The sequence below is a fragment of the Equus przewalskii genome, unplaced genomic scaffold (assembly GCF_037783145.1).
Source record: "Equus przewalskii isolate Varuska unplaced genomic scaffold, EquPr2 ChrUn-12, whole genome shotgun sequence".
Taxonomy (NCBI): Eukaryota; Metazoa; Chordata; class Mammalia; order Perissodactyla; family Equidae; genus Equus; species Equus przewalskii.
This window is the reverse complement of record NW_027228749.1, coordinates 766,546-781,685: the sequence shown is the minus strand read 5'-3', so window position 1 is coordinate 781,685 and position 15,140 is coordinate 766,546. Positions and strand designations below refer to the sequence as shown.

The following is a 15,140-nucleotide window of genomic DNA, read 5'->3' as shown; positions in this document are numbered from 1 at the left end:
AAGAAAATAAAACAAATACCCATGTAATGATCTCTTAGCCCACATTACCAAAGCCACTGAAATCCTCATGTGTGCCTCCTCCCCCAATGTCCGGAAGTAACCATTATCCTCAATTTTTTTATCATTTCCTTGTTTTTCTTTGCAGTTTTACTACAAATGTACACATCCCTAAATAAAATGTATCTTATAAATTATGAAAGTACCTTACATGTTGATGTACTCATTTTCACACACACTTTATGCCATACATTTTAAAAATCTCTTCTCCTCTCAATACATATCTGGATTGTTTACAGTTTTTTGCTATTACAGTCAGTGTGAACATTCTTACATACGTCTTCTGCTGCAGAGATAGAGGAGTTTCTCTAATAGTGGTCTGTACAACTTTATATGGTCTACACATCTTCAACTTTACTAGGTAATGCCAAATTGTTTTCCAAAGTGGTTGTACTGATTTACAGATCCACAAAGAGTGTTTAAGACTTTCCACTGTACCAAATCCTGGCAAGCACTTGGTATCATAGGACTTTTGTCGTTGTTTTTACCAGTCTGCTGGATAGAAAATATCTCATTGTGATGTTTTTGTTGTTGTTTTTTGGTCTTGGTATATAAGAATCAATAGGAGTTATTTAAAATGCACGTTCTTTGGCCCTACTCCAGAAAGCCCAAAAGACTCACTTTAGCATTTCTTATATGGAAGGTCTGTTAGTAATGAACTCCCTTAGCTATTATTTATCTGGGAATGTCTTAATTTCTCCTTCATTCTTGAAGGATAGTTTTGCTGGACTTAGAATTCTTGGCTGGCAGTTTTTTCTTTCAGCACTTTAAATATGTCTTCCCACTGCCTTCTAGCCTTCAATACGAACCCAACCTTGAATTCTTAGGACAAACACAATGTGGCTTATGATACATTGCTGGATTCTATTTCAGGCGTTTTGGGTGAACTTCATGTTCATGAGTGAATTGGCCTGTAAATTTCCTTTTGTGTACTATCTTAGTCTGGTTTTGGTATCACGTTTTATTAGCCTCATAAAATGCAGTGGGAAGCATTCCTTCTCTTTCATATGAACATTCTGTAGCACAGAAATAGAATTACTGGGTATAAGCATTTTAAATTTTGCCAGACAGTACCAAACTACCCTCTGAAGGGCTATACCAATTTAAACTCCTACCAGAGTACAGGAGCTTACATTCTCCCATACTCTTGCCAGCATTGTTAAAAAAATTTTTAATTCTAATATCTAATCTGAAGAGCAAAAAATAATATACACACTAAAAACATCAATAAGATTTCTCTAAATACTAGTGAAATAAAGCACCTTTTCATTTTAACTGCCATTTGTACATTTTATCATATCAGACTTACTTTCCTCTGCTTTCTAGTGACACCCTCCATCTGTTAGAGATCATGGGTTTCTAGTCGGAAAAGTGGTCTACAACAAAACTCCAAAGTAAATGCAACATTTAAAAATGCAAAACTATACCTGCCTTCAATAAGTGAAAAAGTATAAGCAGCATCCTCATTGTTCTCCATCATCCATCTCACTTAGGTAAACCATACTCGAAGAAATCTACGATTCCCTTACTGTATGAATAAAGTTCCACAATGTTTGCTCACAGAAAAGAACTCTCAGTGTAATCATTATTTTCATTATAAATGATGTGAAAAGTATGGGGCCAGCCTGGTGGTGCAGTGGTTAAGTGCACACGTTTCCCTTAGCGGCCCAGGGTTCGCTGGTTTGGATGCCGGGTGCAGACATGGCACCGCTTGACAAGCCATGCTGTGGTAGGCGTCCCACATATAAAGTAGAGGAAGATGGGCATGGATGTTAGCTCAGGGCCAGTCTTCCTCAGCAAAAAGAGGAGGATTGGTGGCAGATGTTAGCTCAGGGCTAATCTTCCTCAAAAAAATAAAATAAAATAACAATAATAATGTAAAAAGTAGGGGCTGGCTCTGTGGCCAAGTGGTTGGGTTCGCACACTCTGCTTTGGCGGCCCCAGGTTTCACCAGTTCAGATCCTGGGCGCGGACATGGCACTGCTCGTCTAGCCATGCTGAGGCGGCGTCCCACGTAGCACAACCAGAAGCACTCACAACTAGAATATACAACTATGTACGGGGGGGCTTTGGGGAGAAGAAAAATAAATAGAAGACTGGCAACAGATGTTAGCGCAGGTGCCAATCTTTTAAAAAAAATTTTTTTAATGACAATAATGTAAAAAGTAAATATTTGAAAATTTTGACTAGAAGAAAAATCAAGCACCAAGATAATAATATCAATAATCTGCACTGATAATTACATAAATTATCACATCTAACATATGTAAAAATTCTGAAGGAACTCAATCTTAGAAGCAGCTTCAACATCGGCATGAGGCATTTTGCTACTTGTCTGGAAACTGCAAATTAGTGCAAAAGAATAGTAACTAACAGTCAATGTATTTGTCCCAGAACAATAGTGCACTCTGACCATAGAAAACAGGATAAAAAAGCACACCACACAAATTTATACCAAATCAACACTAAGGATCAGAATAGCTTCAGGTCATTCGCTTCTGAGCGAACTTAGACAAGCACAAGAGAAAAAAACAGCTCATACAACAAAACTGGGTATTCAGGGCATGACTTACATAAGGAGAAACAAACAGAGAACACCACCACAAACTTTCGGTGAAACATTGAAAAGAATCACAGAGACAGTTTATTTGACATGTTTTGTCTTGAAAAACTGAAAATGTTACTTTGACTGGAGATAAAGACAAGACTTCTGAAAATATGTGGGCTGAAATACTTATTTATTTCAATATAAAAAATAGGATAGACAATATCTTCCATTTAGCTGAACTTGCTATAAGCTAACCACAATCACATCAGCACCTCTTAAAATACTACCGTCTATCCCTCAAAAAGTTAAACAGTTACCATATACCCAGTAATTTCACTCCTAGTTATATATCCAAGAGAACGGAAAAAATATGTTCACACAAAAATCTGTACACAAATATTCACAGCAGCATTATGCATAAGAGCTAAAAAGTGTATACCACCCAAATGTCCATCAACTAAGTGGATACACAAAATGTAGTGTCCATACAATAAAATACTATGCAGCCATAAAAAAGAATGAAATACTGATACATGCTACAACATGGATGAACCTTGAAAACATTATGGAATATGGGAGATTTTTCATTTTTAAAAAAATCTCCTAATGTTGTTATAATATCTTTCAGGACAAAACTTGAAATATACGGAGAAAGGGAGATCTTAGAATAGTAGGACACTTAAACATCTTTTTTATTGCCATTATAATACTGAATGTGTACTAAAACAAACTTTATTTTAAAAAAAAATAAATCAGACTGCTCAGAGCACCCTGCCCTCTTGTGCAGACCTGGGAGCTCTTTTTCCAGAAAGCCATCTATCTTATTTTCTGCTAATTTGAGGCAGCAGCCACAGCCACCCCTGCACTGAAGTGGTCCATTCAGGTAAACTGAGACTCTCAGATCAGATGTCTCACTGGCACCAGGTCATGGTGAAAAGCTTTCAAGTAATCAATGAAACTCTCAGGTAGCCATGGGCTCAATTCCCCCAGGTTATCATCAGGGACCTCAGTATAGCAATGGCCAATCTAACCTCTCTAAAAACTGCTGGCAACATTTTTAGATTCACTCTCCACTGACCCTCACACACTACTCAAACATAGCTCCCATTTAACTGGCAACTGTCCTCCCACCCTCACTCCATTTTCATCCACTCTCTCTCTACATCCCAGATCCACTTAAAAAGAAATCAACACTGATTTTGTTAGAAATTTTGCTTGGACTAAGCCTGGTCTAATATACGTAGAACTTTAGCAACTCGGCTATTAGTAAATATTAATTATAGAAATAACCTCTTCATTGTACAAGCAACTCTGGCTGAAGAGAAATAGAGCAAAATTGAACATAAGCGCTAAAATTACCAAGTAAAATATAAAAAAGAATAAATTTGGTTTCTATATATAATTTTCTACGTTTTTCCTCCAGGGACATGGGTCTAAAACCTTATAGCCTGTGAATATTATCTTGAAATAGTTTTTCTCACCTCTTTGCTTATCTAAATTCCCCATTCCCTATAAGTGTCCAGTACTTGAAGCCTTGTTTTACCTTCTCCGTGAAATCTTAATAATGGCTAAAATTTATCCAGCACTCACTATGTAGCAGGCATATTGGCCTATAAGCCTGGCATGTATCAACTCATTTAACCCTCACAACAACTCTATGAGGTAGGTGTATTTTCCCCAATTTACAGACAAGGAAACAGAGGTACAGAGAGATTCTAAGTAAACTTGCCCAGGTTACATAGCCGTAAGTGGTAGACTCAGGATTTGAACTCAGGCAATCCAGTTCCAGGCATACAACTACGTCATTTGACCTCTCTTCCTGTAGACTTTAGTCTTCCCAAAGATTGCAGCCCACAGAATCTCCCCCTTCTACTATGCTTGTGATATACACCCCACAATAAGTCTATTATACTCTCTGTGCACTTTTTCTTGTTTCCTTATTTGTTTCATGTGTGTCTGCACTTGCTCCCCAACTAAATTATAAGTTCCTTGCAGGCAAGGCAATCAGGACATTTGCTTCTTGCTCCTACTTCTGAAAGAGTGCTGTGTATAAAAGCATTTGATATGTAATCCTTAGCTGATTTTTTAAAATTCCTGGCAACTTCTACAATATACAGATTTCTATAAAGACAGATTTTTTCTATTTTTCAAATGCAAAATATCACTTAAAAAGGAGAAAACGGAAATATTCAGGCATGATGACAGGGGAATTCTATAGAGGGAAAACTAAGCATCATCATGCCCTTGCTAAAAACCCTACGGAACATGAAGTCACAGGCTATGATTCAGCAAAACTACTTTAACACCTGAAGGATAGCTCACGCCATCAGTGTCAGATTTAGCATTACTAAAGTTAGGAAACTGACTACATATATTTATTTTTCTTCTTAATGCATCTCCTCCTAGTGAGTCATATCTATAAAACTGACAGACTACTTCCACTTCCTAAGAGAGAACTAACCCTTAAGGAAAGTCAGATAAAGTTTCTTCTGCATATGCATAACCATTAAGTGACAAATCTGTGTTATCAGGAATAGCACACACAGGGGAAAAACAGGGACTAAAATCAGAAAGGCTTCCAGGCCTGGCAAGCGGAATAAATTTTAAATAATGTTTTTCAATCCAACAAAATAAGAAAATAAAAATGGGAGTTCAAAGACATGAGATGTCTTGAACCACACGCTAATCAATCCATGTAACGAGGGAGTTGAGAGTTAAAAAAAAACTTAATACTGGTTATTAAAAAGTACTACCACAGAACCTAAGTAAAAGAAAATGCCCTTAACAAAACAAGACTATTACCCAAACACTTCATCAAGTTTCTTGACTGTAAATCTAACAACATAAAAATCTGGAGGGCTACAGATCTTAAGATAATTTTCAGAGGATAAAAGAGAGAGGTTTACAGTTTTATGGGCTTCTTATTGAATACCAATTTTTAAATACACTGCTAATACAGTTTTAGTTTACACACAAGCAAATACCAAAAAATTGTGCACTCTAGGCACTTGAGCTATCTCTGGAAAAGGCTAACATGATCCTGAGACACAAAGAAATTCTGATTATGGGATTTAACTCTTGTTTTTCGTTTTTGTTTTTGTTTTTGTTTTTTAGCATCCCTTAGCTTTCTACAGCCAAGCAAGTTCCGTGGCAACAGAAGCAAAAGCAAACCCATGTTTTCTGTAAGGCTGAGCCGGTCTGTCCTTTATGGGCTATAGTCTTTAAATGATTAAAAACAAAGCGTATCTAATGCTACTGAATTGTACACTCAAAAATGGTTAAAAAAAATTAAGAGATTTTAAGTCAATGGATAAAATGAAAAAAGAAAACTACTCTGAATTTAACATAAAATGATATTCAAAAACGCAGACTAATGCCTTATTTTCAAATCACAGTTAAGACTATTTCCCCCCCAAAAATATGGATGCTACATTACATAAAGAACTAGAAATTAAGTATAGGTCCGATCCTGAGCTCTGAAAGGCAAGTAAATATCATCCTTAATCTGAGCCCCTAATTCCAATTATACCTAACCACCATGATCATCACAGGTAATCTCTAGAAACCGGTACCTCTATGTCAAGTTGAAGACTGTGCTTCATTGTGAGTTCAATTACAACTCATTCTTGGCCTGCTCTTTACTTGGCTGTCATGCCACTAAACAGAGTCAGCAACACTGTTATTTCAAAAACAACACAAGCTTTTTATTCTCACACCATATACACAATAAAGAAGCCGAAAACACCAACAAGTTGAAAACAGCACAGCTCAAGGCTATAACTCTCTCCTCATTAAGGGTTTATCAAAGGTAGCATGCCAAAGCCCCAGCTACTGAAAACACAAATCTTTCTAAGGTCTACTCTTGCCCACATTTTTCTTATGCACTCTAATATGGTACCGTGCTGGGAAGTGAAAATCTGTCACGATTTTAACATCCACCCACTACCTAAAGGATCCCTACAGCCAAAGGAAAACTCACCTCTGCAAAATGTGTTGATGTGCTATTGTCTAGCCGGCTGCCGCCACCACCTAAAAAACTGAAGAGAAAAAGGAATGAGTAGTGACTCTATTCCCAGGAACAAGCTTCCCTCCCAGAAGCTAAATATAGAATGGTACACTGAGAACAAAGCCCAGTAAGGAAAAATAACTCATCCCAACATGCCACCTACAAAGGAAATTATGAAGAACTGGTATGTGGACTAATCTTTGAAAAATATTGTAACAAATTACAAAATCAAGGATAAATCAAGTGGGGGGAAGTGGTGTACCCACAACATGACTAACAAAAATGTACAACTGAAGTCTCACAAGCTTGTAATCTATCATAACATTAATAAAAAAAAAAAAATTCAAAAAAAAAAAAAAAAGGATAAATCAAGTGAAAAACGGAGAGAGGTATTACCATAGAGAAGAAGGACCCACGGCCAGCAATGCAACTGAAATTTGACCCAGCAAAAGAAGAAAAACATTTATTCTCAAATAGGTTAAGAAATAGGGGCCAGCCCCATGGCCGAGCGGTTAAGTTCGAGCGCTCTGCATCAGTGGGCCAGGGTTTCACCGGTTGAATCCTGGGCACAGACATGGCACAGCTCATCGGGTCATGCTGAGGTGGCATCCCACATGCCACAACTAGAAGGACCCACAACTAAAATATACAACTATGTATCGGGGGCTTTAGGAAGAAAAAAGGAAAAAATAAAATCTTAAAAAAAAAAGAAATAAAACAAGATTCTCAAAATAATGTTTCAGGGGGGCCGGCCCCATGGCCGAGTGGTTGAGTTTGTGTGCTCCGCTTTGGTGGCCCAGGGTTTGGCCACCCTGGATCCTGGGCACAACATGGCACCGTTCGTCAGGCCATGCTGAGGCGGCATCCCACGTGTCACAACTAGAAAGACCCACATCTAAAAATGCACAACTATGTACCGGGGGGCTTTGGGGAGAAAAAAGAAAACTAAAATGTTTAAAAAATAAATAAATAAATAAATAATGTTTCAGGGGCCAGCCCTGTGGCCGAGTGGTTAAGTTCTCGCACTCTGCTTCAGGGGCCCAGGGTTTCGTCAGTTCGGATCCTGGGCGCCAACATGGCACCGCTCATCAGGCGATGCTGAGGTGGCATCCCACATAGCACAACCAGAGGCACTCACAACTAGAATATACAACTATGTACTGGGGGGCTTTCGGGAGAAGAAGAAGGAAAAAAACAAAAAGATGATGATTGGCAACAATTGTTAGCTCCGGCGCCAATCTTTTAAAAAGAAAATTTTCACTAAAAAACCATTCAACCACCAGCTGAACACAACATTTGAGACTTGGGAATGATTAAATGGAGTAATGCAAGGGGTCTTGCACTGTATTTAACACGTTAGAAGAGGGCTCAATAAATATTTTTTCTTCTTCTGATAGTTTACCCTATTCTTTCATTATCCTACACATCCTTCAGGGCCCACCTCAAATGCTACCTCCTCCATTAAGTCTTTTCTGAACTCACCAACCAAGTGAGAGTCCACTACACCCCTCTGCACTTTGACTTTTGATTCTAAATTCGACGTTGCATTATAAATATCTAGAATCTGTCTCCTCCATACAGAAATTTATAAATTCAGGGGGTAAAGATTGCATTTAATAATACCACAAATATGTGTAGAGTGTCAGGTATTATACAGAGCACTCATCACTTCTGAAAACCCTGTAATACCATATCCTATAATGAGTATGTTCAATATATTTTATAACTCAAAAATAAAAGTTGTTGAATTACTATCACATGTATAAACAATAAAATAGCTATCTATTCCCAAAGACCAGGGAGGAATATTAGATCTTATTGTCCCCATGAAATTTGCAAAAATGAGAAGAAACTGGCTAACACTTTGGGGGAAAGGAGGTAGAAAGAATCAAGAACTGGACACCACTTTTACTTTAAGAGACAGACTTAAGCACACAAACATGTACACACACTCACCCCAAAGATATAAAGTCCACAAACTACTACAAACAGCTTTCATTTTCAGAATTACAACACCAATCCAGGCATTGCACTGAGTTCATTGAGGAAACAAACACACCCTGGTTAGTCTGGAACCAAAAGCAAAAGAGCAAAGCTAATGCCATTCTCTATGTAATTATCCTCAGGCCTTATTCTCTGATTAGAAACCACTTAACACCTGTATTTGTTTCATAAGTTAAAAACGCTTTTGTAAAAAACACTTCAAATGTGGAACAAGCCAAAAGTCCCTGTACGTCTATGCTACATAAATAAATAATTGAACTACCACTGTGTACTCATTTCATTGCTCTAACCTACACGGGCTTCCAGGCTCTTTTCTGCCTTTTCTACATGGTTTCAGGGATTCAACTATCCTTGGTAATTAAAGCTATCAACTCTATCTTTTGGGGATTCTGCTCCCCCTGAAACTCCCTCGGGATTCCCTTTCCTTAAAATTCTGTTGTATTTTAAGTGACAGGACTAACCATAAAGAAGGGATAATAAAAACAACCCCATTGTTCTGAGAAATGCTACAAAGCTTAAGAAAACTTACAAGCTACCCCTCTAGATGAATGTCTAAGTAGCAAACAGGGGCCCATTATCCAATATTTACATGTAAGGACTTCCTCTCATTAATTTTTACCAACCACTACTTACCACTCTAATTGCTAAGCAGTCAAATCAGGAAATGTTTATGAACTTTATAGAAGAAAATACCATGCTACCTCTAAGATGCTGAGTCTAAGAAAAATATTTCTTCAAGCATTTAAAACACTATCTTTCCACAGACATAATCTTTGCCTTTGAGTATTTGCTACCAATAGCATCTGTACAGGACAACCTTTGACCTACAAAGGCACAAACAAAAGAATTAAGTCAAGGGAGAGCAGAATCCATAGAAGTCACTGTTCCCTGCTAGAAAAGATTCGTCCTGCAGTTAATCACTGTCCTCATTTATAACTGTACTTTGTATACAGGGCTAAAGACACCAGGATTACTATTTAAAAACTTAGAAAAAAATAAGCCCATTAAGTGCCCCTCAATTACCAATATGCTCTTTATTTAACACGTGCAGAGCAGAAGTGCTTGAAATAAGCATTTGATGCAATTATAATAGCACAAATAAAAAGCTATCCCAAGTTAGCATGCCATCCACACAAAATTGCTAATTTTGCTGTCATGCTAATCTTACAGGTTTAGAGTTGGTATTGTGTTATTTAAAACCAAGATTATTAGGATTAACATTTATGTGTTTGTACCAAACTAGATCCCATGCCATATACTACCCCAGAAGCTTCAGTTCACTTATACATAGAATCACCAATCATTAATAAAGTTAAACTGATAGTACATACTGTAAAATGTGTAGTTTTTCCTGGGTGTGGAAGGGACCTTCAACTTTAGATTCTGCCAACAGCAACAGTAAAGGAATTATATACTGCCATCAAAATCCACAAAGTCACTCGAAGATTAAAAGAAGCTTCAGATTACAGATTTTTGTATCCAGTTAGTACTTCTTCAATTGTCTAACCAATGTTTAACCAGATAGCCACAAAAGAACAAATGTGCCATCGCATTTAGCCAAAAAAGGCCATCCTATCAATGCTGTTCTACTTACTAAATTTTTATAGTTTTATTCATGTTAACCAAGATGTAATATATAATACCATCACTTGCAGAAATATCTTGCCTTTTTATACCTTTAGTAAGACCAAAGAGAGCCAACTTCAAGCATTATAAACCCAAATATTAATATTACAGTGGCAAGATGGCCTAAGTTTGACAGCAATAATCCTAATAAGAACAAGGGATCCTCAAAGCACAGTAATAACTCAATTTCCCCAACTAGAACAGCCTGTTTACCTTATTAGATATCTTTGAGAAGTCACTCCCCAGCCCAACAAAGAGGTATAACAGCAATTTACCTTCAGGCAAGAGAGTGGTCACTAAAAACCAGCAGATAATCTAAGAGCACCCCAAAGTCTCAGAAAATAAACGAAAACTTACCAGATTTACCCTGATTTGGATATAGAAGTTTCCAAGGAACGCCACACACAATGAGAAGCAGTGGATCTCATCACACTCACTATCACATCACTTTCGAAATTTTCCCATTTTTCTTCCCCTTCCCTCTGCCACTTTTCTTCTCTCTCTCTCAGCAGAGAATACAAGTTATAGAACAAATTCCTTTCTATTCAGTCAATGCTGAGAGAAAATAATTTTGACAATCGAAAGCCTGATTTATTCACGAACTTGTACAGTACCTGGAATCGTCTGTCACTTCTTCAATAAAGCCAGAATCACATCTGGGACAAATATATTCCTATAAAGAAAGGAAGAAATAAATAAAAGTCTTTCATTAGAAACCTAATTATGTAGTTTCAGAACAACATGCAGTACCCAAGCTAACAGTGTATGTACTTGCTGACTCCCAGGATAGTTTTCTCTATTATATTACAGCAAATAAAAAATTTCATAAGATGTCTGCAGAACGGCTTCATAAATGGTTCCCACTGAGAGCTAAAAGGGAGAATGCAAAAGTTTTTTCTTTTTCTTTTTCTTTGGGTAGATTTTCTTTTCTTTTTCTTTTTTTGGTGAGGATGATTGGCCCTGAACAAACATCTGTTGCCCATCTTCCTCTTTTTGCTTGAGGAAGATTGTCCCTGAGCTAACACCCATTTTGTATATGGGACACTACCACAGCATGGCTTGATGAGCAGTGTGTAGGTCTATGCCTGGGACTGAACCTGTGAACTCCAGGCCTCCACAGCAAAGCACGCAAACTTAACCACTATGCCCCCAGGCCGGCCCCTTGATTTTCTTTTTAACTGGAATGAATTTATTATCTAATTTTCTCTTCAAATCTAATGAAAAAGCTCCACTAGATCTATCAGAGCAGTCAAAGATTATAATATGATGGGTATAGAAACTGTGTTTTGGGGCTGGCCCAGTGGTGCAGCGGTTAAGTTCGCACGTTCCACTTCTCGGCAGCCTGGGGTTCATCGGTTCGGATGCCAGGTGTGGGCATGGCACCACTTGGCACACCATGCTGCGGCAGGCGTCCCACATATAAAGTAGAAGAACATGGGCACGGATGTTAGCTCAGGGCCAGTCTTCCTAAGCAAAAAGAGGAGAACTGGTAGTAGTTAGCTCAGGGCCAATCTTCCTCAGGAAAAAAAAAGAAACTGTGTTTTTTTTACTATGTACAAATAGGGGACATAAACTGAATCAAAGCATAAATCAATTTGTAGACTAGGAACTTACAATGAAGTTTTACAATATTTCTAATCTGTGGTTTCATTACCAATGGTTCCAAATAAAATTTAATATTCTCAGATATTCTACAAAAATGTTGATTCAAATAACCAGAACAATTCCATTAAGTCAGCTTCTATTTCCTTCAGTACCATGAATCTTTCTTTTAAATAAATAATATCAAACTTTGGGGCTGATAAGAAAGAATACACTTTAGAGACTTCCTTATCATAGTTTTAAAAAATATATTTTAACTACCTATTAAAACAGACTGGGAAAGACATTTTCAACTATTTTCTTGCTCCCTATATTTTCTAACCATAAACTTTGTCTTATCAGAAGGTGATGTAAGCTGTATTTGGCTATCCAAACAAAGACAGTCAGAATGGTAATTCAAACATTCAAATGCCTTCTTAAAAGATAGAAAGAAAAAAAGACCAATCCCTCTGTCAAGGAGATTAGTTTGGTAAGGAAACAGTCAATCCAAGAAACAGTAAAATTTAATAAAGTAATCACTATAATCAATGAACCTTGGGAATATAAACAAATGCCAAAGTTTGCCTGAGGGAATCAGAGAAGGCTTTGTCTGAAACAGGTACATAAAATATTAGTCTGCTTGCTCAATGAAAAAGGAAATTATGGGTTAAGGATCATAACAACAGAATATAGCATGCATGGAGGCTGGAGGGGAGTGGCATGATGAGTGTCAATAAGCAGGCTGGGACCAGATTATGGAAAACTTCAGATCAGAAGCTCCAACCTTTATTCTCTATTACACACACAAAAGAGAAACACTCATAATAGGCATACTGTGAAATAAAATAATCTGAAGACCATACACATCCCTGAGCCCCTCCGTCGGCTACTTCATCCTCTACCCTCCCAAGTAGCATTAACTCCATCCCTTTCTCTCCCACTAAGAAAGTTTACCTGAATGCAAGTGACATTGACTTTAGAAAGTTAACCTTAAATCTATTCTAACGTCTAAAGTTAAAAAGGAAAAAAACAATCAACTACAAAATGCTATAATTTGTCACAATCACAGCACTGTGCCCTCTTCTTTCTTCCCTCTCCCTCTCTCACTCATTCCCACTGCTTTAAATATCCCCTATACACAACACCTCTCAAATGTCTCTCCAACCCAGACTACTCTTCTGAACTCCAGATTCATTGATCTGCATGTGTATTCTCTCTCACACTTACACACACACACACACACCCTCCCTCCCTACCTCAAAAGGTAGCATACCAGTTTATTCATATGGGAAACCTGAGAGTCATTCCTGACACCTCCCTCACCGTTATCTTCCACATCCAACAATCAATCCTGCCACTCCTACCTGGAAGACATTTCTCAACTCTATTCCTTGCCCCACTAGCACATAATCCTAAGCCAAGCCAGCACTGGCTCTAGATACTAAATACTTTCCCTCTTAAGTGTTGTCCTGTTTCTCTTCTAGCCTTTTCCTATCTATTCTACATACCGAAGTCAGAACGATCTTTTTTAAAACATAAAATGGACCCCATCATTCCCCAGCTTAAAACCTTTCAACTATTTCCCAAAACACTTAGAATAAAATCAAACCCTTAAACATGAGCTACAGGGCCCTGATTCAGTTGGTCTTTGTTCAACTTGCCAACTTCATTTCAGCTTACTCTCTCCCTCTCTCAGTGCATTCCAGCCACAGGGCCTTCTTTCAATCCTTCCAACTCATTAAGCTCATCCCTGCCTCTAAGCTTTCATACATACTGCTCCTTAACTGAAACACCAGACCCCTAACTTTTTGCATGGCAAGGGACTTCAATCCTGTAGGTCTCCATTTCAATGTCACGTCAGAAAGTCCTTCTTTCATCACCCAATCTAACATGGCTTCCTCTTACTTTCTTCTACAGCACCCTGTTCATTCCTTTATAGCACTTATCACAATTTCTAATTATATATTTGTTTAACGCTTTTCTTAATGTCTGTCTCCAACCAGTAAATTCTAAGTTTCATAACGGCAGAGTCCAGATCAGTTTTGTTTACTGCTATCTGTCTAGGACAAACAGGTGTTCAATAAATATTTACTGAATAAATGAACATGAAATTACTTGCCACACACCTCACAACTAGGAGTCAAAGTATCAAAATCTGATACTATCAGAGAATAGGTAGAGTGGAAGCAAAGAACTAAAAGAGCCGGAAACTTAAGAAGTTGTAGCCTGATCATGGGATAGAGGAGGCTGGGATTTCAGAGGCAGAACAGTTCTGGATCATCACAAGTTCCAAGACAGAGCTATGGGAGTAGGTGGCTAAAGTGGAGTTGGGGTGAAGGTCTTTAGGGTTAAAGCGTCATCTACATTGACATTGAACTTCCAAAATGATGTTTAGAATTGTGGTTGAGAGAAAATAATTCCAAAAGTCAAATATCATAACTGGGAAGACAAAAAAGACTGAAGCAAGAATCACACAGAGAAATGTACAAGTCCTCTCTTCACGATCCTATGCACGGTTCTAGGAACCAGGCTGTCAGCCACTATAGCTCCTTCACAAAACACGACACTTCTGAGGTATAAACAAAATTGTACAAGTACTATGGGTTCTTCCTGTCACTAGGTACGCCTTCCATTTACAAGCACAATCAAATCTTTCTAGATAATTCTATGTTGATTACAGGGAAGAGAACTAAAAATTCTTTCCAAATGCTCCGTGAATTATTCTGGATAAAAGTAGCAAATTATAAAACAAACAAACCTCAGCCATGGACTATCCCTCCTGCAATCAACATTACAGGAAATACAGAGAATTTTTCAGAATTCACAAGCTCGTCATTCTCTAATCATCAAAGTAAAAAATGCACACTTATCTCTTACATACTGCAGTAGTCTGATCTCAGAACAAAGGTTTGATCTCAGAGAAGTCTCACTTCCATTCTCTTAGGGGCATGAAAACCCCAAAATAACATTCTGAAGATGTTACAGTTCCAGTTTCTAGGTTTTCTTTCCCAAGGCCTGATAGCACTCCACTTACTACGGCCATTTTTCTTCTGGATTCACACCAGACACTGCTTTTTCCCTGATTTCCAGCTACACTAAGGATGCCACTCCTTCACTCTAAAGACTCAAAAATTTTATCAATTGCTTCAAACTAATCTGGACACAGGATGTTGAGTAAGGGTAGAGATGAATGAAATAAGATTGGCTATGAGTTAATAATTATTGAAGCTGAGTACATGTGGGTTTCTTATACTCTTCTCTCTACTTTTGATAGGTTTGAAATTTTCTATGATAAAGTTTTTTGTTTTAAGTTACAAC

At 37.7% G+C, this 15,140-nt stretch overlaps 1 protein-coding gene across 1 annotated transcript in view; it reads right to left on the bottom strand.

The window, feature by feature from the left end:
• Nucleotides 1–15,140, bottom strand: part of RNF115 (ring finger protein 115) — a 73,595-nt gene that overhangs the window by 42,279 nt on the left and 16,176 nt on the right. Inside the window, exons 2-3 of the mRNA XM_008528230.2 lie at nt 10,856–10,914; nt 6,585–6,642 (exon numbers count right to left, since the gene is read on the bottom strand). Of these exons, the coding sequence (XP_008526452.2) occupies nt 6,585–6,642; nt 10,856–10,914 (117 nt within the window). The remainder of the gene's footprint in view (nt 1–6,584; nt 6,643–10,855; nt 10,915–15,140) is intronic.